Source organism: Malania oleifera, chromosome 10, assembly GCF_029873635.1.
Source record: "Malania oleifera isolate guangnan ecotype guangnan chromosome 10, ASM2987363v1, whole genome shotgun sequence".
Lineage (NCBI taxonomy): Eukaryota > Viridiplantae > Streptophyta > Magnoliopsida > Santalales > Ximeniaceae > Malania > Malania oleifera.
This window is the reverse complement of record NC_080426.1, coordinates 57,519,256-57,547,186: the sequence shown is the minus strand read 5'-3', so window position 1 is coordinate 57,547,186 and position 27,931 is coordinate 57,519,256. Positions and strand designations below refer to the sequence as shown.

Below are 27,931 nucleotides of genomic sequence, written 5' to 3'. Positions count from 1 at the left end.
TGTTTACATTAATTAATTGGGTTAAGTTCAATTGTTCAGTTGGTGTTTAATTTTATGGTTGAATGTTTCAGTTAATTAATAAAGTTTTGATCTTTAGGCTTTTGTCCGGAATTTCATGGGTAGGATTTATTTATTGTCTTCTAAATAAAATTTAATTACCGTCATTCGTTTCTTATTATTCTAAGCGTATTAGGTTTTTAATTTATATTTTAATTTTAAGTTCATAAATAAAAGTTCACATTTTTTTAATTTCGTCACAAAATTCTCAGACATCCTATCCTAGGAACTGAATCTGAACTATGTTCAGTAAAAAATTCTTTTCATATTTTCTTTTGGACTTACACAAAATTTGGAGCTAAACTGCAATCCCTAAGGAGATGATCTAACCCTTGGACTAATTATTGCACGACTGAACTCCTATACTTGGGATAGCTTCCGAACTGCTTATTTTTAGAGTGAGTCAGAAAGATTAGGAAAGGCAAAATATTGTCTTGACTTTACACATTGAACATGTAAATGGCAGAATTTTTGTTCATCAATCTAAATATACTGAAAAGGTATTAAGGCACTTCTCAACAGTGGTTTTTAGTCTTCCCAAACCGAAACCGAACCAAATTTATTATCCCTTAGAGAACCGAACATTTGGCGGTTAGGTTGCGATTATTTTATGTTTTTAACTGATTTTCTAAATATTCAACATTTGCTTTTTATAAGGGTTCTTGAAAATCTATTGGACATTTTGATTTCTAAATATTAAATGGATCAATTAAGTAATTATATTAATTTATATATATAATTTAAATTTAAATCAGTTTTTTGATTTTTTGGTTCGGTTATATTTTGGAAATCAAAATCAAAACTAAAAGGAAACCTGTAAATTTACATTTTCTAAGATGGAAACCAAAATTGAATACCGAAAACCTGAGTTACTTGTGATTTCGGTTAGTTTTGGTCCAATTTCCGGTTTTTCGATAATTTTGTACACCCGTAGCCGCTAAATCTGATGTTCGGACACCACAAAACTTTCGGTCTATAAACGGTGGGCGGTAGGCACCGTCGTCAGCATACAATGCTAACCATCTAAAACCCCATATTATGCTTCCCTCTTAAACCCACTTCGAATCATCCCCACTCTCATTCCTTCTCTGCGATTTCGACACTGCGTTTTCTCTCGGGTGCGCCTCCCTCTTTCTCTCTTGACATTTCTTTTCATTACCGATTCAATCAAATCGATCAAAATCACAGATTAGGATAAAATTCTACCAGCGCTCGTACAAAACCCTAGAATGGAGTGGAACCCTGAAACCCTACAATTCCTTTCTCAATGTTTCCTCCACACACTCTCCCCAAACCCCGAGCCCCGACGCCGCGCCGAGTCCAGTCTTGCCGACGCCGCCGACCGCCCCAACTATGCCCTTGCTGTGCTTCGCCTCGTTGCGGAGCCTGCTGTCGACGAGCAGATCCGCCAGGCCGCCGTCGTGAACTTCAAAAACCATCTTCGCTGGCGTTGGGCTCCGCCGGCCCGATCGGAGCCCAATGTTCCTACCCCAACTCCGATTTCTGACACCGAGAAGGAGCAGATTAAGACCATGATTGTACCGCTCATGCTCTCTTCGGGCTCTCGGATCCAAAGCCAGCTCAGTGAAGCTTTGGCAGTTATTGGCAAGCATGATTTCCCGAAATCGTGGCCTGCGTTGCTTCCGGAGCTCGTGTCCAGTCTCCAAAAGGCATCGCAATCATCAGATTATGCATCTGTTAATGGAATCCTCGGCACCGCGAATTCAATATTCAAAAAATTTCGGTATCAGTATAAAACCAATGATCTTCTTCTTGATTTAAAATATTGTCTGGACAATTTTGCGGCGCCACTTCTAGAAATTTTTCTTCGCACTGCGGCACTGATTGATTCAGCAGCCAATTCAGGTGGTGTGGCTGCAGCCACAACCCTTCGGCCCCTTATTGAGTCCCAGCGGCTTTGTTGTAGGATTTTTTATTCTTTGAACTTCCAAGAACTTCCTGAGTTCTTTGAAGATCACATGAAAGAGTGGATGAGTGAGTTTAAAAAATATCTTACTACTGTGTATGCTGCACTTGAAGAGGGTGGTGGGGATGGTCTTGCACTTGTGGACGATCTTCGGGCAGCTGTGTGTGAGAATATTAATCTTTACATGGAGAAAAATGAGGAAGAATTTCAGGGGTATTTGAATGATTTTGCACAAGCAGTTTGGAGCCTTCTGGGAAAAGTGTCTGCTGCTTCTAGCCGTGACCAGCTTACTATTACGGCAATCAAGTTCTTGACCACGGTTAGCACCAGCGTGCACCATGCTTTGTTTGCAGGTGAGGAAATTATACGGCAGATTTGTCAGAGTATTGTGATCCCAAATGTGCATTTGAGGGATGAGGATGAGGAGCTCTTTGAGATGAATTATATTGAGTTCATTAGGAGGGATATGGAGGGAAGCGATCTTGATACGAGGAGGAGAATTGCTTGTGAACTCCTAAAAGGAATTGCAACCAATTACAAAGATCAGGTCACTAAGATTGTTTCCAGTGAGATACAAAATAGGCTGAGCTTATTTGCTGCAAATCCAGCTGCAAACTGGAAGGATAAGGACTGTGCTATTTATTTGGTTGTCTCACTTGCGACTAAAAAGGCTGGTGGTAATTATGTCTCTACTGACCTTGTTGATGTTCCAAGCTTTTTTGGGTCAGTTATTGTGCCAGAGTTGCAGAGTCAGGATGTAAATGGTTTTCCTATGCTTAAGGCTGGTGCACTTAAGTTCTTTACTATGTTCCGAAATCAGATATCAAAGCCTGCTGCATTGGCATTGGTTCCTGATGTGGTTCGGTTCCTTGCGTCAGAATCGAATGTGGTTCATTCTTATGCTGCAAGTTGTGTTGAAAAACTCTTGCTGGTTAAGGATGACGGGGGGACTGCACGATTTACATCAGCAGATATTAGTCCATTTTTGGTAGTGCTAATGACCAACCTTTTTAATGCCATGAAGTTTCCAGAATCTGAGGAGAATCCATATATAATGAAGTGTATAATGCGGGTTCTTGGGGTTGCTGACATATCTCGTGAAGTTGCTGGACCTTGCATAACTGGCTTGACTTCTGTACTCGGTGAAGTTTGCAAGAATCCAAAAAATCCAATTTTTAACCATTATCTATTTGAGGCGGTGGCTGTTCTTGTCAGGCGGGCCTGTGAAAAAGACTCCTCTCTTATTTCTGCTTTTGAAGCAAGTCTTTTCCCCAGCCTGCAGATGATATTAGCCAACGATGTAACTGAGTTCTTTCCTTATGCATTTCAGTTACTTGCTCAACTTGTTGAATTGAATAGACCACCCATCCCACCAAACTACATGCAGATTTTTGAGCTTCTCCTTTCGCCTGAATCATGGAAGAAAACTGCAAATGTCCCAGCCCTTGTGCGTCTGCTGCAGGCATTTCTTCAAAAAGCTCCCCATGAGCTTAACCGAGAAGGGAGGTTGGGGCAAGTGCTAGGGATATTTGAGATGCTTGTCTCTTCAACAAACACTGATGAACAGGGATTCTATGTGCTTAATACTGTTACTGAGAATGTTGGATATGATGTGATGGCTTCCTATGTTGGTCACGTTTGGGTTACCCTATTTAAAAGGCTCCAAAACAGCCGGACCATAAAGTTTGTGAAATCTTTTCTGATATTTTTGTCCCTCTTTGTGGTCAAGCATGGTTCCATGAACCTTGTGGATTCGATGAATGCCGTTCAGCGTGATATATTTCTTGTGATTTTGGAGCAGTTTTGGATACCTAATCTTAAGTTGATCACGGGAACCATTGAGCTAAAGTTAACTGCAGTTGCTTCTACCAGGCTTCTCTGTGAGTGTCCAACCCTTTCAGCTACCACAGCTGTCAAACATTGGGGAAAAATGCTGGACAGCATTGTTACACTTCTTTCACGGCCAGAGGAGGATCGAGTTGTGGAGGAACCTGAAGTTCCAGAAATTGGGGAAACGGTTGGTTATACTGCCACATTTGTCCGCCTTTACAATGCTGGGAAGAAGGAGGAGGATCCTTTGAAGGAAATAAAAGATCCAAAGGAATTCTTGGTAGCTTCACTGGCAAATATTTCTGCTCGTTCACCTGGGAGGTATCCCCAAATTATCAGTGAAAATCTTGATCCAATGAATCAAGCAGCTTTACTTCAGCTTTGCAACACCTATAAGTTATCTGTAGTTTGAGGTTAGTTGCTGTCTCAAGATCTGTTTTTTCTTCTATGTTTCATACGTTACTGTTATTTGTTTTATGGTTCCAGGGCATTATCAGTTTTACCATGTCTATTTATTTGACATTTAATTGCAATCAGTTATGTGTATCACACAACTGCTATAAGCTCACAGATTATCAGTGTTTTTAAAGGCATTCTTGAGGCGCGCCTTAAGGTTTGCCTCAAGGCTTTTTTGGGGTGAAAACACATGAGGCCTAATTTAAAAGCGTAACTCCTAAAATGCATACACTTTTTTGGGTTGGGGGCATGCGCCTCAGTGACAAAGGCACGCTTTTTATGCCTCAAAAAGAAAGGCAAACGCCTTTCAGATTGAGCAATTAATTGCCCTTTTGTTGTGCATTCCTTCAACGAATCAAAGAGCCTCTCCCTCCCTTTGAAGATTACTCCATCCCTTCTACAGAGAGCCAAATGATCATCTTTGGCGAGCTATACCGACCGGACTGGAAAGGGAAGAGAAACTGCCACTGACGAGCTCCTGCGATTGCCTCTCTCGGATGGTTTCTTGTGGCCAGCTCCTGTGATAGCCTCTCTTGGCCTTCCTCTTTATTTAGCCAGCTTCTTCAATCTCCAACCTGGTTCGAAAAGGAAGTGTGTGAGGCGATGGCTGAAGTTGAGTGAGTTGATGGCCCCTGCATAGAATAGACTATTTGAGAGAGATGAGGACTGAAGTCTGGTTTATCAGAGTTGCAGGATCTTCTAGAATTGGCAATATGTGTTTTTATTTTTTTTATTGGCTTAAACAGTGCTAATTCTGTTTCTTGGAGAGGCATGTCTTTAGCTTTATAATTCATGGGCAAAGACTGCTGGAGTTTTCTGAAAATTGAAGTGTTGGAATTTTGTATAACTGATTTCTTAATTTATTTAATAAATTTATATTACTTATAATACGCATAATTTATTTTTTGTGTATATTTAAATTAAAATTAAATTCTTAGAAGGCTTATGCCTCAATGCCTTGAGGCTTACGCCTCGCCTTGCCTCGCCTCGCCAGGGGTAAAGTGCATCGCCTTATGCCTTCGCTGTTTAAAGCACTGCAAATTATCATGGTATAATAGGCATGATTCTATTCTCTGTGTTGTTTTTTATCCCTTCTCTTAAATATTTTTCAGTTCTGACAAGAATTTGGTTTCATGTTATTCTAACGGAAATTGAAGCTTGGCATATGTTTTGTTTAAAACTTGTGAAAAGACTTACTGAAGTTTTTAGAAAGTATACAAGCCTACTAGGCCGTCTTGTTAACTTTATGAATTCTGTAGGTTAAAAAGTACTCAAATCTGGAGAACTTGCAGTATCAAAATATTGGACTCCATAGTTGTCAAATCAGAATTTGAATCCATGAATCGAAATCCCAATATCATGAATTGAGAATTGAGATTTGAGAATCCAATCAAATTGTAAGATTCAACAGAAATTTGAAAAATCAATTCCAATGGCTTGCGTATATGTACAAGAAGTAAAATAGTAAGATACATTGAAATTTAAACAAATATGGATCAATCATGTTGATAATTGGAATGACATTTGCCTCTGAAGCTAGTTTTGTAGGTCTAAATACTACCATATTGATATAAAAAGGAAACTGGCTATATAAACACTATACACCATGATCTAACTATTCCACCTCTATCAAGTATCAAGTTAAGCTAGTTTCTATGAAACTATAACACATTTTATGTGACTCAAAACTAAATCGATAAGTCTAAGAGTTCAAGATGCACACACAATAACAATAATAAGTTAAGGACCCACAAAAAATTTTTAAAAAATTAAAATTTATGCTTATGGTGTAAGTTTACATGTTTAAAAATAAAAAAAATTGATGTGTATGCTTTCTTAAAACAATTAAGGAGAGGAATCATGAAAAAACTTAATGAAAAATTGAGCTTTATGGTTTTTAAGGGAATGAATCAATAAAAAAACAATAAAAATTTGAGTTTTATGCTGTTTAATAAAAAAATAGTAATTTTTAATGCATGGGTTTGCTCTAACAACAAAAACAAGAAGGAAAACTAAATAAAAAGACAAAAAAAAAAAAACTAATAAAAATAAGACCTTTAAATCTAGAGAGTGGAGATGGCAACGTGCCACCCAAAAGCTCACCCACCTAGATGACTTCGATTTTCTTCTCAAGACTGGATTCCTTCTCTAACAACTCTGGTTTTCTTCTAGTCTTATCTAGTAGCAGAAAAGAAAGGTGCAGGATGAGATGGCTGACAGACCGCTTTCTTCTCTCTTGGAGGGCAGAACTCATGTAAATAGCAAATAGAAGGCCATCATGGAAAAAGAAAAAAAAAGTTTGAATTTTAAGTTGTGTTTTAGAGGAGTCAAATCTGAATCTTACAATTTGATTTGATTCACTGAATCATACGATTCACCCCGATTCACAGCCTTTTGAGATTCTCCCATGCGATTTGAATCAATTTCTGCCTTTGTTAATTGTAGATTTGAACCAAGGATCATGCAATTCTAACAACTATGTTGGACTCCTCAACTGTTTGGATGTTGTTCATGTTGAACATGTTCAAAAGACTATAGATGACTGTAATTTTCATAGCTGTCAAAGGCACATGGCGACATGAGGTGCTGGTCCCTGTGCCTGAACAATCTGCAGCAAGGCAACATTTAAGGAGCACGGTGGGGTGTGTGCCTCAGGTGCTGGGCACAAGATGAAATGTATGCCTCATGCATTTTTTATTTTTTCCTATTCAATTTATTGTGTTTAAATTTCACCCCTTTTATTCGTGCATAAGATAAGAAAAGATGTGAGCTGATTATTATATATGTATTTTAAATTTTTTAGCCTTAAAGTGCTATTGACTCTCATAGTCCCCCTCAACTCTCATCACCTCTCTGTGACTCTCAGAAAACCCTAGCAATGGCCAAATCGACTCCCCTTATCTACCAGAGATGACCATGTCAGTCTCTCCCAGTTTCTTTCTCTCTCCTTTTCTTACCCCCCTGCCCCTTCTCTTTTACTTCTCCTTCTTCTTGACCAGTGGGCCAGGCTCCTGTATACCTTTCTTTCCCCTTTTTTCTCTCTCTCCTACTCCATTTTGGAGTTTAAATATTTAAATAATTTGCTTAACCTCTTCTATACTGGGCAGTTCTGTTGTCTCTGTTTCCTTTTGCTTTACCGCAGCCATCTCACTGTGTTCATCCCTCCCTACCCCCTGGCCCCCCCCCCCCCCCCCCCCAAAAAAAAAAAGAACAAACAGATACAACACCACCTTCCTTCTTCTTCATGAATGGTAGCCCTTGTTCCCATTTTTTGGTGCTCACGCCTTAGATCTCACCTGTATTTTTTTCTGCTGGGCAGATAAATTCTTATATTACGGGAGAGATTCTAAGAAGGCAAATCTGCATTTAAAAAACATCAATTTATTATCATTTTTGCCACAAATTCATGACAGCTTAGTTACCCATTTTATGCTGACTTGAACCATGCTTGGTACTTGGGATTTCATGGTTGGTGTTTTTTGTTACTCTAATGCTCTTGCATTGAATTGTTTAGCATATTTGCATTCAAATAGTGGTGATGATTGGTTTAGAAATTGGAAATCCATTACATAGAACACATATACACATAGGATAAATGTGCACCTCACCTTTGTGAGGCACGTGCTTGTGCATCGGCCTCACACCCTGTTCATCATACCTAGCCTTCATGTACCTTCTCACTTTGAGCCTTTAATGGCCATGCTTTATCTTTTGCATACATGTTTTTTACACTGGGAAGGTAGATCACCTTGCACGTAGAGATTGTCCAAATACCCTAAGGTCCTTTTTGGAACTTGGAACCCGTAAAGGAAAAGGAAGCGAATTATGAAATTATCCACTTTTTTGCATGTGGATATCAAGGAAAATGAGAATGGATGCTAATGTTTTATGTAAAAATAATATATAATGGAAAATTTGATTTCCTTCTAATTCTCTTTCTGTTTTCTTACAAAATTCTTGATCAAAATGGAGCCTAATGAAAGTTCAACCATACAACATAGGATGCTAGTGTTTTACATGTGTGTTAAAATTGGAAGAGGAAGGGAAAAGTAGATCAATGTAAGGGAACTAAGCGGTGGAACGTAAAGGGAGAAAATGAAATGAAATTTGAGGATGAAATAATAACAGAAAGTGATTGGGTAATAGAAGATTGTGAAGGCACAACCGCACAAATGCTCTAAGAATAAAATGTCCAAGTCTAACAAATATGCAAAAGATGTTTTAGGTGAAGGATGGTGGAAGGAGGAAGTCTAAAAAGCAGTAAATAAAAAAAACAGGGCAAGAATATAAAAATAGGAAAAATTTAAAAGTATAAAAAGGGTGGAAAAGACATAAGAAAAGTTGTTGTCAAGGTAGACAGATTCCATAAATTGTTTACTTTAAAGATGGAGTGAAAAGCATATGGACATACTTAAGGCTAGAGAAGGAAAGAGTAGAGGACTGGGTAATATCAAACATCTAAAAAAGTATGGAAGACAATGTGTTAGTTAAAGAATAGGTAAGGGAAGGATGATGCAATTGTTTTAGTAATCTATTTCTAACTTTTTTGTTTTGGTAAAATTAGAGCATGCGAAGTTAACTATGCATTTAAAAAATATGAAAAATGGAAAGTTCATCAGATCAGATGGCATCCATGTTGTTGGCAATGCCTATAGGAGATAATGGGTAATACAATTGACTAGTTTATTGACAAAATTTTAAGGGCTACTAAAATGCCAGATGAATAGAGATAAAGTTCGTTAGTACTTGTAAATAAAAAAAGGAAATATTCAAAACTGTAATTATGATAAGGGACATAAATTTATGAGTTATGACACAATTTTGGGAAAGGGTAAATGAACAATTGAACAAATATTAAGGCTAGAAACAAGAGTTTCAGAAAATCCTTTTGCTTTAATGCCTGCAAGATCGACAATAGAAGCTATGTACTTGTTCTAAAGGTCGATGGAGAGTTCAGGGAAAATAAGAGGGATTTGTGCATGGTTTTTATTGACCTGGACAGAAGCATATGATACGATTTCTAGGGAAGTTTTATAGTGGGTTATAGGAAATATGGAAATAGGTAGGTCGTTAAGGACATAAGATGAGTTGAGGACTAGTATTGTAACTGCAGAGGCAAAATTGGGAAATTTCCAATCACAATAGGTGCATTAAGGATCTGCAGTTCTGATCTATTTGTAAACATATCTGATTGAGATGTATGACATATTTTATTCGTGGATGATATAGCTGGATTAGAATCCAAGTTAAAAAAATGGAAAGAAGAGTTAGAATCTAGAGGTTTCAAGATGAAAAATAACTCTGTACATGAAATGCAGCTTAAGTTATACTAGAAAGAATATTGAAGAAACTGTTAACCTTCATCATCATGAAATTGTTGTAGGTTTTGTTATATTAGATCAATTTTGTTGGCAGGAGATTGAAAATGATGAGATGGATAGAGTGGAAGCAGGTTAAGTAAAATGTGAAGTGCATTTGGTGTGTTATGTGATTGTAAACTACCTCTAAAGATAAAAAGAAAAATTTTATACGATTGTCATAAGATGAGCTACAATAGGCAACTAAGAAACAACATATGCAGTGTGTTATTGTGGCTAAAATGGCCATGTTAATGTAGATGAGCAGAATTACTCTAAAAGATTTAGGAATGAACACATTCTAGTAAGTTAAAATCACTACTCATAGGATATAAGGGAAGCGTAGATATAATGCTCGAGTGAGATACCGAGGACTTAGTGGTTGTGGTGGTGATTATGGACTTTTTGGCAAGTTTAAAGATATCACTTGTAGAATATAAAAGAAGGGCCACTAAGAAAGTCTGTGTACTTGCAATGTAGACCAAATAATGCTTGAGTGAGATACTTAGGGCTTGGTGGTTGTGGTAGTGGTAATTAGCTTTTCAAAATTTTGCATATGAGCTATGCTATTTCCATTGTAATGATTTTTTTAGTTGCTCATTAGGCATCGTTTTCTGATCTACCACCGAGCTTTGGAAGTTAAAAACACCACTTGTAGAATGTAAGGGAAAGGTGGCTAAGATGGTTTTGACACTTGCAACGTAGACTAAATAATGCTCTGGTGAGGGACTTGAGGCTTGGTGGTTTTGGTCTTGTGGTTATTGATTTTGGGATTTTGCATGTTTGCTGTGCTCTTTCTATTGTAATGTTTTTCTAGCCATCGTTTTGTACCTACCCCAAGTATTGCTTATATAACACTACCGCAGGGATCACAAAATCTGAGAAATTACATCTGCTGACTTGGATGGAATTTGATTCCAAAATACCTTTGAAATCTTTCATGTGTTTCGTTTAGTTCAATGCTCAACCAACCACTATCACTATGTTCCAACCTCCTATGCCAGTGTCAACATGCTATGAAATCTGTTAAAGAACCTCGGAGCAGCCTATCACACGTCCGCATCATTCTCACCTTCCATTTCTTTTCAGTGCATCATTGGAATCCACATCAGTTATGACTACTCGTAACCACCTTGTGAATCACTTTTATCTTCCCCAGAACTGAACACCATTAATCTTGTCTGTCCTTATCCCAAACAATTGAAAGCTTCTCCCAAGTTATGAATATTCCCCATATTCATCCTATAATGCCCAAATCAGCAATAAGCAATTCCCTACCTTCTCCTTGCGTCATCATTCTCCAAAATTTGTTTACAATTTGCTCGGTTAGTAACTTCAATTCCATTGCCATTTTCTGATTTAACAATCCAAACTGTTTTGTTTATTTGTTGGTTTGATAAGCACTCCCTATGCATAATTTTTTTGTTCGTTTGTTAGTATGGTTGGGGTTTGAAACTACCTCACTTATTGTGACTAGGGTTCAAATTACCACAAAGAAAACAGTAGCAACAAAGCTAGAGAGGAGGGAATGCATTGGACAAAAGCAAAGATCAAGTCAAACGAGAAAGGGGGATCAGAAGAGTAAAAGAAGACATAAGGTTTTTGTTAGGAATATGAGCGGCCTTACTATATTTGTGCCATAAAAATTGTCTTTGCTTAGTGTGCGAAGGTAATAAAGAAAAAAAAAAAAAAAAAAAGGCTGTACCCAGTGCACAAGGCTCCCACTTTGAGTGGGCTCTGGGAGAGGTGGATGTCAGCAAGCCTTACTCCCATTTTTGGAGAGGCCGCTCCCAAGTTTCGAACCGAGACCACCCATACCGAGGCGGAGGCACTTGCCATCGCACCAAGGCAAAAAAGGTATGTTTGATTATGTTTCTTGATCCGACAATTACCAATTGGTGGGTTAGAGCATAAAAGGTTAATAAAGTTGAAGTGATTGAATCGTGGCGTAATTAATGAATGATTTATATTGGGAATGAATTTGAAGGATATCTTGATAGAATGTGTGGGTCATTGATGGGAAAGGATGGAGGTAGTTTGGGTAGATGTAGGTAGAAGCAGATGTTGATAGCAACATGGGTATGGATTGACTATAGTAGTCCATATGTTCTGTGAGAGTTGTAATGGGGTAATTTGGTGACATTGAAAACCATGAACTATGGTTTGCTGATATTGAACAAGGGTTCAAAATCATATTTGTTAGAATCTTATGATTCATGATTCAATTCATATGATTCGTATCAATTCCACACCAAATTGATTTGAATCTTACTAGTGAATCTAAAAACTACTAAATCATTACTGAATATATCAATTTTATCTCGTGAATCTATCAAACCTATCCGAATCTATTGATCCACACAATTTTGGATCTATTATAGCCCGACTAATTTGACTGGTTTAAAAGCCCCCAAAACAACATTTCTTTCTTTTTTACTACTTTTATTTTTACACGAGTACCTTCCATTCCTTGTATATGCAAGTTTTGTGCTTAAAAAGAGGAGAAAATAGAACTTTAGGTCTTATGTTGCCTTCACAAAACTATTCTTCACTCTAGGAGTATAGTGTTCTACTATTGCGAAAAAGGGTTGAAACACTCACTGGCTAAGGTGATACGTATGTTTCATTGTGTTGTTAAGATCCAAAAGTTAGTTTTTTAGTAGTTTGTGAAAACTAAGGTGTAGTCCCAAGAGGGGGGGTGAATTGGGTTATTAAAATTTTCTTTTAAACCTTTTATGAATTCTTAATCTCTTTTAATTCTTTTAAAGATTTCTTGACTTCTTGTTGATTTAGCAATCACACAAAAATTCAATGTTCTTTTATTCCATCCACAACCATACAATTATTCAATCAATCAACCAAACCAATTAACCACAATATATTTAAACAAGATATAAGATTCAACTTTCAGCTTTTGCAGCCCTGTGTATTTGATTCAAGCCCTGTAGTGAATGTAATTTGATTCAATGCAAAACACAACTCAAATCCCAAACAACTCAGAATTTAAATAAATTCTTAGTTAATTTGTCTTTTGGATGTTAACCAATCAACGTACTCTCTTTGAGGTTTCCGCAAAGTATTGATCAACCAATGTACTTCCTTTCAGTTTCCGCAATCCTAAAACCAAATTAAACTTAAGTTTATTTAAACAAGATATAAGATTCAGCTTTCAGCTTTTGCAGCCCTGTGTATTTGATTCAAGCCCTATAGTGAATGTAATTTGATTCAATGCAAACCACAACTCAAATCCCAAACAACTCAGAATTTAAATAAACTCTTAGTTAATTTGTCCTTTGGGTGTTAACCAATTAATATACTCCCTTTGAGGTTTCCGCAAAGTATTGATCAACCAATGTACTCCCTTTCAGTTTCCGCAATCCCAAAACCAAATTAAACTTAAGTTTATTTAAAATCCAAATTACTTAGTATATATGATTATGAAATTAAATCATCCACGCAGTTTATATGTTTGCTGGAATTTAAAGAGAGTGAGAGAAAGAGAGAGACACCAAGTTTTTTACGAGGTTCGGCTTATCCCCAGCCTACGTCCTCGCCTTAGGCAAACCACCTAAGGATTCACTAAACCAGTTCCTTTCCGGGGGGAACAAAATCGTTACACACTCCTTCAATAGGCTAGAGCTGCACCTCTCCAAGTGATACCCCACGCTTGGTCAACGATCCAACAACCTGGAATTGTCCAAGAACTACAAGAAAGACGAAATAAACCTTGCGTATAAGAATACTCTCAAACAGAGTAGATTAGTACAAATTCAGCACTATGTACTTCAAGAATTTAAATATCAAGATGAAATAGAATTGAAGCTCAAGATAAGATATCACCAATTCCTTCTCTAGATGAATATCAGGAGTAGTTCAGTAGAATTCTCCCAGCAAGAGTGTGAGCAAGAGTGAGCTTTGTGAGAGATTGAAAGTAGGATGCTTGATTTCTTGATTGTATGCTTGGTAATTTGATTCCTTGGGTTAAAAGAGTATTTATAGAGTTTTTAGGGTGAGTTTCCTTGTTTCCCAAGCTACTTGGAGTGTCTACCAAGTTTTTATAACATTCACATTTGAAAAACTAATTTTAGAATTTTCCCGTTGAGGTTCAAAATTTGAATTCTCGTAGGGTTAGTCGGCTGGACAGGCGACTGGGTGAGCATTTTATACAGGGTCAGTCGGTTAGATAGGCGGCTGAGACCTTTCTGTCTGCTAGAAATTAATTCGATTAAATTGTTAGTCGGCTGACTGAACACAATTCAAAAAGTGTCGGTTGGACTTGTCAGTCGGCTGACTGATCATAGGTCAAAATGGTCAGTCGGCTGGGCAGTTATTCAACTTGGAAATTTTTGTTAGTTGGCTGAGAAATTTCAGAGCAATCTTGGTCAGTCGGCTGACCAGTCAATTTTTTCAAAACTTCTATTTTTTTTAAGCTTTTAAATCTTTTGTTATTTGAAAAACTTAAATATGACTTTTCAAAAACATTTTCCAGGGTTTTAAAAAATTGATCTCTAAGTCTTTATTGCATCCTAATGAGCTTCAACATATTCCAAGAGATATTTAAAATATGAAGTACTTGCACAAAGACTTCTAGGACATTTGACATTCTAAGTGCTCGAGTCTTCATGTTTGTTTTTCTTTGAGCTCTCTTGCTTTGCTTTTCTTTGGTTGTCTTGCTTTTCTTCAAGCTTTGATATACTTTAAGCTCTTTAACATCCATGCTCTCATGTTCTTCAAGCTGTATTTGATCATCTTTACATCCATGCTTTGACTCTTCATTGTGACCATTTTACTTTGTATTCTCATTCTTAAATCTTGAAATATCATTACTCAACCAAATATGTTAAGTTTCTCTTGTTTGTTAGCATCAAAACAGGATGTTAAGCCTTGTAAGACCAACAGTTTGTTCAATTATTATCAATTTTTAGGTTAATTATTATTTTTTAATCCACGAAAGAATATGCATGAAATGTATATATTTTTTAAATTGTTGATAAACACTAGAAGTTCAAATTTTTTATTATTTTTTCTTGATTCCTTCCCTTTAACAGCATAAATTTCATTATTTTATTAATATTTCCTACCTCATTCTCTTACTTTTCATTTGTTTAGGGAAAGCATACACATGAAATATGATTTTTTAATGTCAAATTTTAGATGCATTTTATTATTTTGCTTCTTGTTTGTATGTCAATATATGCATGTCATTTAGAAATGATTTCGGAAATTTGTACTAAATCTTACGATTTGTTTTGATTCTCGATTGCCAAAATTGAAATTTCAATTCATGATTCGAATCCTGATTTGACAACTATGTTAAAAATGACTCACCAATCATGCGCCAAGACAATTTTTTCTTCAAATTTTAATTAATTAATAAATTAAATTTTGTTATATTTTTTATCTAATGATTATAATTATTTAAGAAATTGGGACAAGTGGTTATTAAGCATATTTTGCTAAAATTGTTTAACCAATGAGAATGACGAGGGAGGTCAAGAAAATTTAAGAGAGGCCCTTGTCATATGGGTAAAACTTAGGAATTGTAAATTCATTTTGCCCTAATCCTTTTTTCTCTTAGCACTTTTGAAATTTTGCATGTTGGCCCTTCTCTTTTTGTTTGATTGTTTTCTTTGATTGTTCATCAGCCATCACTTTCTATTGTACATTTTATTGGAGTGTTTTCGTTAATAACCAACCACTGTTCTACCTTTGAGATATAAGTCTACAAGAATTTCTTAATTTGATATGTTCCATCAGTAACAATCGTGAGACATGTTTCTTGTCCATAGTGATTAATATCTTCTCAACTCTACATCCCTTATGTACAATAGGGGCAAGATAATTAAAAAAAATTGACTTATGGGCATCAAGGGTGGTTAAGGGTAGCTTTGGCTTCCCCAAGCATACAACAACAACAATAAAACAATCCTTAAGTCCCACTAGGCTGGGTCAACTGCATGAGCCCTTTTTTGCCAATTTACACAATCATGGACAGTTTGCCCGACAATTTAAGGGCTATTAAATCCTTGCTATCTTATTTCAAGTTATTTTAGGTCTACACCTACTCTTTTTATTGCCACTAAGAGTAACTAGGTCACTCCTCTGGCGGGTTATTACTTGGCATACATTGCATGTGCGCAAATTATCTTAGCCACCCCTCCTTGTCTTATTTTCTATTGGTGCTGTACCTAACTTATTGTGAAATATGTTCGTTCATTAATTTATCTTTTAACGTTATACTACTCATCCACCATAGCATTCTTATTTCGGTAACTTTTACTTTTGGAATATGTTAACTCCTAGTTGCTCGACATTCTAATCCATAAGCATAGCTGGTCTTATAGCCATCTTATAAAACTTTAGTTTTAATTTTAAGGGTATTCTACGATCACACAACACACTTGAAGCACTTCTCCATTTTAGCCACCCTACTTTAACTTTATGCATAACATTTTTAATTTCTATTTCAACTTGCATAATAGATCTGAGGTGTCTAAATCTGGTAATGCTATTAATTTCTTGACCATCAAGTTTATCTTTTTCACTAATATTCTTCCAACCATGACTGAAATTATACTTCATATATTCTATCTTATTTCTACTTATCCTAAAACCTTTAGATTCTAGAGCTTCTCTCCGTAATCCTTGCTTAGATGCTACTCCACCCCTAGTTTCCATCAATCAAAACTGTATCATCTGCAAACAAGGTAGATCATGGGGTCTCATTTTGAAATACTCCTAGTAAGTTCATTGATTGCTATTGCAAAAGGATAAGGGCTCAAAGAAGATCCTTGATCTATGCATATTGTGATTGGAAAGTCCCTAGACTCTTCACCTGTCATCTGACTCATCCTAATACTAATCATTACGCTATTGTACGTATCCTTAATGACATCAATATATCTACTAAGTACTCCCTTTTTCTATAAAACCCACCGTAGAATTTCTCTAGGTACCTTATCATAGGATTTAAATCAATAAAAATTCATATGCGAGTCCCTCTTATTTTCCCTAAACATTTCCATTAATCTTCTTAAAAGGTATATGACTTTTGTAGTTGAGTTCCTAGGCATAAAATCAAATTCATTTTTCGAGACCCTCATTTCGAACCGTAGGTTTTGCTCATTTGCCCTTTCCTATAGTTTCATTATGTGATTCATAAGTTTAATTCCACAATAGTTATTACAATTTTGAATACATCCTTTATTTTTGTATATAGATATTAAAGTACTTTTCCCCCATTCATTTGACATTTTCTTAGTTTTTATAATTGTATTAAATAAGTTACTTAACCATCTAATTCCATTATCACCTAGGCATTTCTCTCTATCTCTAGCAAGTATAAATATTTCTCTTTTCCCTCCTTTTGTATCTAATCTAGGATATAAATTATTATATGCTCTATGTTTAGCTTGACTAATGGCTTCTATCTTTTCTTGCCTCTTTATACTTTTCAAAGTTTTCCATGTTTCTATATTTTTTGTCATGTTTTATGTCATTCTTTTTGTTTTTATGACTTTTTTAACTTCTTGATTCCACCACCAACTTTCTTTACTAGCCTAGAATTTTTCTCTAGATTCACCTAAAATATCATTTTCTATCTTTTTAATAGAGCTAGCTATCCTACTCTAAAGTTTGCATCTACACTACCCCCTCTTGTCCTATCTCCCTCTTTTGTCATTTTATCTTTAAATTTTATTATATTTTCTCTCTTTAGGTTTTACCACCTAATCTCTTGCATTCATTTGTAGTACCCTTTCTTTTCCAAATTTTAATGCATGTATCTGCCACTGGAACTCTGTTGTATAGTTAAACTCCCACTTGAAATAAAACTTTACAATGCTTACGTGGTAAATGATCTACCCTTCTAGTTTTAGTTAAGAAGAAATCTATTTGACATTTGGTTTGTCCGCTTTTGAAGATTATTAATTGTTTTCTCTCTTTGTAAAAACATGTATTCATTGCAATAAGATCATATGACACGGAGAAGCTTAAGATCATATAACTAGGCTCTTATTTGTCTCCATATCCCTGTCCTCCATGCACCCTCTCATAAGTCATAACCTTTATTGTCCTTCTCAATGTTTAGATATATTCAACTTGTATGAATATTTTCTGTCTCTGAAATCCCTTACATGATTGATGTAGGATGAGAAGTGGCTATTTGGTTGGATCATTTTGACCCACTTAGGAGGCCTATGTCAAAGAAAGGGTGAATGTTTTATTGGGTCCGAAACCCAAATGTGCTTAGTTATTTAGTTGTTTAAATATATGTGGGTAATTGCTTGTATTAGGATTATTTATGTTGGGGGCTTGTTTCTAGTAATTGTGTATTGTAGGGGTATGTTTGTAATGTAATGTAGTTTTAGGGGCATGTGTGTAATTTCATATGTTTAGAGGCTTTCTTATAAATAGTGTGTGAAAGCCATGTTGTAGCAGTTGTTGATGAATTTGAATTGTTAATTGAACGTGATTTCCCCCCCTGTATCTCCTATCTCCTCCTGTCCCCTTACTTCCTCCCTTCTAATTTCTCCATGGCTGCAGAACCTTGATGCTGCCCTTGCATCATTTGGTATCAGAGCCCAACCACGATCTCCATTCTTTCATTTCAGTCCACCCATTCTCCCTCATTCTTCCCCTTTTCTCTTCCTCTTCTTCCTTCTTTTCTTCTTCTTCTGTTAATTCTCTCCCATAATTCCCTCAACTCTCTGATTTCTAAATTCTGTTGCTTTCTCCTCTGCTTGCAGCAGTCTCTGTCCAGCAATTAATCTCTCTTTTCCTTCCATCTTCTTCCACTTTTCTTCTTCTTCATCTTCCAATCTCTCCACTGATCTCTTCATCTCTGTTACTCTCTTGTCTCATCATTTCCTTTCTCAAATTTCAGTTAAAAAAAAAAAAAAACCAAAAGTAGTTCTGCAGTTTCAGAACTTTTCAGAAAATTCCAGCCTTGTCCCCTTTCCTCAAACACCACCTTCCAGCCATCATCCTGCAACACTATCCACACCACCAAAAACAGAACCCCTCGAAACCCTTCCTTTAAAAATTTCATCACTGTCCGACCACCGGAGGAGCCCCCCATGCACTGGTCAAACATCTCAAGTGCTGACCCGTTCAAAATCCACCATTTCTGGAGTTATTTTGAAAAACAGTCACCACCACTGTATTCCCCAACCCCTGCCCTCGCCTGGAAAGTCATCACTGAAGCACCATATCCGGCAGCCCACGCTCCCCATGCGCTGGCGACTGCCAGTGGCATTCTGTCGGACTTCCCTCCTGCTGCCAGAATCACGAAAAATTGTTTCCCAGCCATGAGAAATTGGTGTTTTCTCATGATATTTTGATTTGCAGCATGATATTTTGGTTCCTAACTTGAAATTGTGTAAGCAAGTGCAATAATTTGGCACGAAATCCTAGAAATTGTCGCTGCCAGCATCAAAAGTCAGATTTTATTGCTGCTATTTGTGAGTTTTTCTAGTGAATTTGTTTCATTTTTGCATGATACTCAATATTTAAGGTGACTTGAAGATTGTTCTTAAATAATTGAAAGTGAAGTTTGTGATTTGCTTCATATAAGTGCATCATGGTGATCAATGTTGAATTTTCTGCAAAGGTGGGAGTTGTTATCTGGTAGGGTACAAAATATGGAAAATGCTTTGGAGACTATTACTGGTGCTTTGAATAGGCTTACAACAGAAGTTGCAGCCTTAGGTAAAAAGCCCATGGAATTTCCTACCAAACAAGATGGTGGAATAGCTGCTGTTCCTCATGGTTTTGAGTTGTGTGAAGGCTGAAATAATCATTTGAGCAAGGGAATTAAACTAGAAGTCTGATTTTAATGGCGATGATGGTTTTCCCCATGAATTTGATGATTGGGTGTATTCTTTGGAGTACTATGTTTGATGGAATGACATGAATGAAACTAGAAAGTTGTACTTTGCTGAATCAAAATTGAAGGGAACTGCTTGAATTTGGTGGCTTGAACAAGGGAAATTTTTAGAAGGAGGAGATTTGGTGAGATTACAACATGGGATGAGATGAAGCGAGCCATGCAGGAACAATTTGTGCCTCCCAATTATTAGCAGCGTGTTCATCTTTAGCTCTTTGATTTGAATCAAGAAGAAAAGACTATGATGGAGTACACTAATAGGTTCTATCATTTGGATCTTTGTGCCGATATAGAATGGAAAGAGGACGTCATGATAGCTTTGTACAGAAAAGGTTTGAAGCCAGCTATTACCTCCAAACTTGCTGCATGTTGTCTCATCACAGTTGGGGATGCAACATAGGTTGCCACTCAGATTGAGGACATGCAATGCAATCCTCCTAGAGCTACATCAGCCCTTTGGTTTGATAAGAGTACTAGCGGAGTGGTACAAGAGAAGACAGTTGAGTGATTGGGTAAAGGTGTTTAGAATAATACCTCTTTGAAGACTCTTGAGCATTCTGGAATAACTTCTAAGAGCCAACCATCACTGAAATGCTTTAAATGTCGAGGTTTTGGACATCGAGCTGCACAATGTCCTAACCAGCTCATGGTTGTAGAAAAGGGAGAAGATGAAGATGATGATACTCAAGTAGTTGAAGCTGAAACAGAAATTCCAAGTGACTTAGATGATGATGGCAATTTGAGAACCTGTTTAGTGCTTTGACATATGCTCTCTTCCCACAAGGTTAAAGAGATGGAGGATTGGAGGCGGACCAACATCTTTTAAACTCAAGTGATATGCCAAAAACAACTTTGTACTTTGGTTATTGATCCTGATAGTTGCACAAATGTGGTTTCTAAAGAAGTTAAATTTGGAAGTTGAGCCTCATCCCGAACCATACAAAATTGCTTGCTTGAACAATACCAACTTGAAGGTCCATGATCACTGCTTACTTACCTTCAAGATTGGTTCCATTATGGAGATGGTGCAATGTGATATCCTTCCTCTCGAAATTTGTCACATTCTTTTGGGCCAACCATAGTTATTTGATAGGAAGATGAAGCATGATGGATATGAGAACTCCATAGACAGAGAAGTATATGTTGATGCCGTCACGAATTCTTCCACTCACCAAGTTGAAGCGTACTGCTGGTTCCTTTCTTATGAAACGAGATGATTCTATTCATGGTGATGGACTCCTTGGTACTTTCCCCAACTCGACGGAGTTGAGTTCTTTTCGGAAGGAGGGAATTGATGTAGGACTAGAAGTGACTATTTGGACGGATCATTTTGACCCAATTAGGAGGCCTATGTCAAAGAATAGGGTGAATGGATTATTGGGTCCAAGAATAGGGTGAATGGATTATTGGGTCCAAAACCCAAATGTGCTTAGTTGTTTAAGTATATGTATGGAGTTGCTTGTATTAGGATTATTTATGTTGGGGGCTTGTTTGTAGTAATTGTGTATTGTGGTATGTTTGTAAAGTAATGTAGTTTTAGGGGTATGTGTGTAATTTCATATGTTTAGTGGCTTTCTTACAAAATAATGTGTGAAAGCCATGTTGTAGGCAGTTGTTGATGAATTTGAATTGTTAATTGAACGTGAGTTCCCCCCGAGTATCTCCTCTCTCCTCCCTTCCCCTTCCTCTCTTCTAATTTCTCCATGGCTGCAGAACCTTGATGCTGCCCCTGCATCAATAATACTATCAATATTTTCCCAAAATTTTCTTTTAATGTTTTCAACTAAGCCTATTTGAGGAGCAAGTACTAATGACATTAACCATCTCTTGACCTAAGACCGTCGTTATCCCCTACTCTTTTAACATCTACGACACTATATTTTAGGTCTTTGTCTATGATGATTCATATTTCTTTCTTATGTTTTTCTTTTCTAGTGCATTATAGTTTAAATCCTTATTTTTCAATTTCTCTAGATTTCTCCCCCACCCACTTAGTTTCTGAAAGGCAGATTGCATTAATTTTAATCATTGTTTTAACTACCTCTATACTTTTATCTATAAGTGTCCCTATATTCCATGTTGTGAATGTAATCCTAGTTTCCTAAACCAACTTCCTTACCCACCTACGTCTAGAATGTAGCGGGAACCTTCGCATATTTGACACCATACCCAGGTGCTAGCACGACACTTCATTTTAGGGTGAGACTTAGCCTACCCTTGCCCACTTCTTGCTACACTGAGTGGTAGATGTGCAACTTGTTGCTTGTAGGGGATGCCCCCATTCATAATCCGTAAGGATTCATTTCGTAGAGATCTGACAAGTTTTACGTTAGGTTAGCTACCTAATGCAACCAACCCTCCTCATTCGTGCTTGAGACCAAATTTAGGACATTGAGTGCATCACTGGTAGAGTTTCCCAAGCATATAAAATTATGAAAATGAATAGTTCCCCACCCAAAGAAATAAGAATGATTAATAGATCTGTGATTAGCCTGGTTTTAAAAATCAAATTTTAAAAAATCTATTTGATTGACTTCCCACTTAACTGTATCTGTATCAGATGCGAATGACCACATTACAGGGCTATGCTTTGCTCACTAGAAAATTTATACCATATTGACCTCTACAGGATGATATGGTTTGTATTAGTTGCTAGTAGTTGCTGTGTTTGGGTATCTCTTAATCATCAATTTCACCTTTGCCTTCTAGTTTCTAAAGTTGGATTTTTGTATGTTCTATTGCTTGTTCTAATGCATTTTTTCCTACAATCCTCTTCCATAATGATATAATTATCATGTATAATCAGACAATGCCATGTTGCCAACGTATGCATGCACAATTGGACGTCTTAATAAGTGCAGAACTCCCCCTGGCAACTGAACCTATGTCATAGTTTCAAAGTGGAAGGTATAAAGGACAAAGAAATTCAATTCCTGATGTATTTGATGCCCCCCAACGCTATTAATTTTGATTTTCATCAATTTAAAAAAAAAAAAAATAGTTTAGCCTATATTGTTTTTGAATAAGGATGATTTGTATTAGAAAGCTGCAATATCATTCCTGCACACAGCCACACACATACACATGCACACACACACACACACACACACACACAAAAGATACTAATGTGTGTGCACACAATCGTTCTCTCCAACCCAAAAGAAGGAAAGGGGAAAATAGTGGAATTACTGAACATTTTCAACTTTTAATGGAGTGATTTTATTTGCTGATGTGGGTTACAAATTGAATTTCCCATTAGATACAAAAAATAAAAATATTTATAATTTTGTCACATTTTATGTAAGATTTATTAGTAATCTCTGTTAGAATCTACGCAAAAGAGAGTTTATTTATTTATGCATCCTGTTCTTGTTGTTGTCAAGGGAATAGACTTGGTCAATATAAAAGGGAGAGGGTTAATAAGTTAGCATAAGAAACTAAGATTAGATTAGCAATGTGGAATATAGGGACTCTTACGGAAAAAAGTATGAAGTAGTGGAAATAATGTTTAGAAGGAAAATTTACATAATCTGCCTTCAAGAGACGAAATGGGTAGGAGAGAGAGCTAGAGAAATTGAAAAATCAGGGTTTAAACTTTGGTACATTGGTAAAAAAAAGCCTAAAAATGGGGTGGGTATTATTATAGAAAGAAGCCTAAAAGATAATGTAGTAGATGCTAAAAGAATAGGGGATAGGATCATTAATATCATAATAGCTTTAGGCGTGGAGATAGTGAACGTCATTAGTGCATATGCTCCCCAAATAAGCTTAGCAGAAAATCTAAAGACAATTTTGGGAAGATATGGATAGTATTGTACAAGGGATATCAATGTTTGAAAAGACATTCATAGGAGTTGATTTGAATGGTCACATTAGAAAGGATAATATAGGATATGAGAGGATACATGGAGACATGGATATGGAGATAAAAATGAGGCTAGTGATACAATCTTAGATTTTGCCATGCCTTATGATTTGGTTATATTGAATACTTGCTTTATAAAAAGAGAAGAGCTAATAACTTTCAAGTGTGGGTATAATAAATGCCAAATAGATTTCCTTTTAACTAAGAACGGGGATTGTCTATCTTGTAATGATTATAAAGTTATTCTAGGTGAAAGTTTACTACACAACATAGAGTCTTAGTATTAGATATACATATTAAAAAATGGAAGAGAAGGAACATAAATCAACACGAGAGGATTAGATGGTAGAACTTGAAGGGAGATAATATAGTAAATTTCATAGATAAAATGAACGAAGAGTATGATTGGACAGTAGGGGAAAGGTTGATGCAAATACTGTTTGGAATAAAATGATAAATTTTATCGTAAAGATAGCAAAATAGGTTTTAGGCGAGTACAAAGGAAGATATTCAAGTAGTAAATAAAGTTGGTGGTGGGATCAAGAAGTTCAAAAAGCCATTAAGACAGAAAGAAATTGCTAAAAATATGAAAAAATTATAGAAACATAAAAAATCTTGAAAAATATAAAGAAGTGAGAAAAAATGCAAAAAGGATTATTAGTGAAGCTAAACATAGAACTTATGATACTTTATACACTAAACTAGATACAAAAGTAGGAGAAAAAGACTTTTGTAAACTTGCTAGAGCTAGAGAAAGAAAATGTAAAGATTTAGGTGATATAAAATGTATAAAAGACGAGAGTGATAATGTCTTAATTAGAGATGATGACATAAAGGAGAGGTGGCGGAGATACTTTGACAAGTCGTTTAATGAAAATCAAAATGAAAGATTGAACTTGAAAGTGACAAATGAGGAGAAGACTAAAAGTAGGAGATTTATTCACAAATTTAGAGTCCTTCAAGTTGACATTAAAAAACGATGAAAAGTGGGAAATCTATAAGACCAGATATAATACCAATTGAAGTTTGGAAATGTTTAGGGGATAAAGGAATTATTTGGTTATCTAATCTATTCAACACTATTATAAAAATTAATAAAATGCTAGAAGAATTGAGGAAAAGTACGTTAGTACCTTTATATAAAAACAAAGACGATATTCAAAACTGTAATAACTATTGTGGAATTAAGATTATGAGTCATACAATGAAATTATGGGAAAGGGTAATCGAACATAGAATGATATTAGAAACAAAGATTTCAGAAAATTAATTTAGTTTTATGCCTGGGAGATCAACAACATAATCTATTTATCTTTTAAAAAGTCTAATGGAAAAAGTATAGGGAAAAGAAGAAGGATTTGCATATGGTTTTCATTGACCTAGAGAAAACTTATGATAAAGTACCTAGGGAAGTTCTTTGGTGGGTCTTAGAAAAGATGGGAGTTTGCAATTGATATACGAAGCTCATTAAGGATATGTATGATAGAGTAGTGTCTAGCGTTAGGACTATAGGAGGAGAATTTAGAGATTTTCCAATCACAATAGGTGTACATTAAGGTTGTACTTTGAGTCTTTATCATTTTACTTTAGTAATTGATGAACTAACTATATCCAAAATGAGATAGCTTGGAGATGATATTGTGTTGATTGATGATAGTAGGAGTAGAGTGGAATATAAGGTAGAACTTTGGAATGCCACATTAGAGTCTAAAGGGTTTAGGATATATAGGAATAAGATAGAATGTATGAAATGTAATTTTAGTTATGTAAGGAGTTACAATAGAGAGAAGATTAAACTTGACAATCAAGAGATTAATAACATCGATAGATTTAGGTATCTTGGATCTATTATGCAAGCTGAATGAGAAATTGAAGAAGATCTAGTACATAGAATTAAAACAGGTTGGGTAAAATGGAGGAGTGCGTTAGTTGTGTTGTGTGATTGTAGAGTACCCTTAAAATTAAAAGTAAAGTTTTGTAAGACGGTTATAAAACTAGCTATGCTTTATGGTTCAGAATGTTGGTCAATTAAGAAACATGTACAAAAAATAAAAGTTGTTGAGATGTGTATGTTAAGATGGATGAGTGGTTTTATATTAAAAGATAAAAGTAAGAATTGTGCATATACAATAATTTAGGTATAACACCAACTGAAACAAGATAAAGGAGGGGCGACTTAGATGATTTGTACATTTGAAATGCAGGCCTAGTAGAGCACTTGTGAGGAGGAGTGAGTTAGTTATTGTTTCTGTCATGAAAAGGGGCAGGGGTAGGCCTAAAATAACTTGGAACGAGGTAGTGAGGAAGGATTTAACAATCCTTAATCTAATAGACGAAAACGCTCTTGATCAGGTGAATTGGCGTGAAAGGATTCATGTAGCTGACCCCACCTAGTGGGACTTAAGGCTTGTTGTTGTTGTATCTTGTTCTTGTTGATTTCTGTAATTTAGGTTTCTTGTTTTCCTTGCAGATATTGTATGGTATTTTATCTTTATCATAATTGTGCTTTCTTTTAACCAGCCTTCCCTCCCTCCAATAATTTACAGTTGCAAAATCTTTGTTTGTGTATATATATATATATATATATATATATTAATTTGATGGTGATGCTTAATCAAGAGATTGACCTTTTCTTTGGCACTTCTGTTCTGTATGGTCATTGTCGAAGTTGCATCCTCTGTAAAGAGTGGTATGTCACTTAGAGCTGACATAATGTTTGACTGCATAACTGAATCAGACCTTATAGAAGTTATGAACCATTACAAAATTTCAGGTGTCACTCAAGGTCAATTGCTCTAGGCTAGATCACTAGCTAATTCTGAGCTTGGAAAAATCTGTCACAATACTTCTTTGGAATGAATGTTAAATTTTTGTCCAGGGCCATAATCATTGCTTGCCAATTTTAGGGTGCCATTCAGGCTGATTCTTTTCCCAGCTGGTTATCCTTCATTATTTTTTTTGAGGGTTTTTCCCCTTGTTAATATTTTTTAGTTTAAGAGTTATATTTGTGCACTGGCTGGGCTCTTGTATCTCATCATTTTCTATTGGATGCAAAACTTTCTTCACCAAAAAAAAAAAAAAAAAAGGAAAAAAAGGAAGAGGCAAACAGTGCGATGTGTGGGACACAACAGTGGTTTATCTCCTTGGTCTCTATCGTGAGGTTGGTGATGAGACGTTGAGGGCTTGTCCAGTTGTGAAAAACTGTTTTCATTTTCCATTTCTGGTTTTGTAAGTAATTACAAAAATACCATCTTATTTTGTAGTTTCCCTAATATTTGTATATGAAACTCTGAAAACAATTAAAGACATTTTGGAAGTTTCCTATACAAATGTTGAAAAACTGTAAAATAATGTGACAGTTTTGTACTTATTTGGTAAACTGGAATGGAATGAAAGGATTTTTTGATTTATTTCTTCCCTGCCCTGGAAAGGAGGTATTTTCTATTTTTTGAGGCAATACAGTGGAACATGTCTAAGGACAGCTAAACAACCTTAGAAATTTTGAAAACTACACTTATAACAATAAGAATTTCAAAAACTTGCAACAGTGAAGGAAAGAGGAGAAAAAAGAAGAGCTGCAAGGCTGGTATGGTAGAAAAGTAACCTTTACCAGGCTGTTTGGCTTGCAATAGAAATAATTAAGTCTCGTTGTAAGTGCATTTTCTTTTTCTTTTTCTTTTTAAACATTAGCGTCTTTTTCTTTTTTGTTTATTTCATTAGCTACTTGCAATGTTATTATTTACTCACGGCTGCATGGATAATTTTGATTTTGCTTCCTTTTCTCTTTCTTCCGACTCTATTCAGCCCTGTATGGACATACTTTTGTTTTGGAAAGTTCTCTTTTGGCTAAACATGGTTCCACCATAAACATGTGACTTGACTTGTATCCCTGTCTCTGTTTTGCACACCTGCATCTACTCTTGCTTGCTACACTTCGGCCTTCCTATATAATGTATTTTGTTGTATTTTAAATTTTCATTTTGGTATTCTTCTATTTGCAGAAGTTTGGACAGAAGTATTCATTTATTTATCCAATTGTGCAACTTTCAGGATTGGAGGTGGAAATGTAGCTTGATATGCCCTTGTAGTTTGACAAAGTTTTGATCGGCAATCTTTTTGTGAGCAAATGGTACATCGTGGTTTATTGGTTTGGACACGGTATCATCCACTTGTGTGAGGGTTCTGATGGGCTTATGGAGTGCTAATGAAAGGATTTCTGCTGCAAACATAGTTTATCTCAAGAGTCCAATGCATGGGCGCCATGGTTCATGGATCTGCCTGCCCTTCTTTTATTCCCCCACTGCCATCCTCTGGTTTATTCGGTGCATAGGAGTCTTGTTTAGCATACATTTGTGGGCAAGTGGTAGATGGACATTGCGGGCTGGCTGTATCATTTTTTTTTTTAATCATGCCCCCGCCTCAGAATTGTCAATTCATGTATGCATTACTTTATGACTTGCCAGAAGAAATGTATGTTGTTTGTGGGAATCTTTTAAGTCCTTTCTGATGGTATACATGTGATTAGTGCTTTCAAGCTTTTTCCAGCTTACAAA

At 36.0% G+C, this 27,931-nt stretch overlaps 1 protein-coding gene across 4 annotated transcripts; it reads left to right on the top strand.

Annotated features, from left to right (window-relative positions):
• The first annotated feature begins 1,027 nt into the window (after positions 1-1,027).
• On the top strand, positions 1,028-27,931 carry LOC131166018 (exportin-2). 4 transcript variants are annotated; one of them, XR_009139707.1, is made up of 3 exons: positions 1,067-4,227; positions 22,320-22,420; positions 27,429-27,931. XR_009139707.1 is itself a non-coding variant. In XM_058124230.1 (2 exons), the coding sequence occupies exon 1, from the start codon at positions 1,287-1,289 to the stop codon at positions 4,224-4,226; it is 2,940 nt and encodes a 979-aa protein (XP_057980213.1). In that variant the 5' UTR covers positions 1,028-1,286; the 3' UTR covers position 4,227; positions 27,429-27,931. The 4 variants fall into 4 exon arrangements, 3 of the variants coding, with proteins under 3 accessions (XP_057980213.1, XP_057980214.1, XP_057980216.1); XM_058124230.1 differs by lacking the exon at positions 22,320-22,420 and having other exon boundaries at positions 1,028-4,227; XM_058124231.1 differs by lacking the exon at positions 22,320-22,420 and having other exon boundaries at positions 1,031-4,227; positions 27,380-27,931.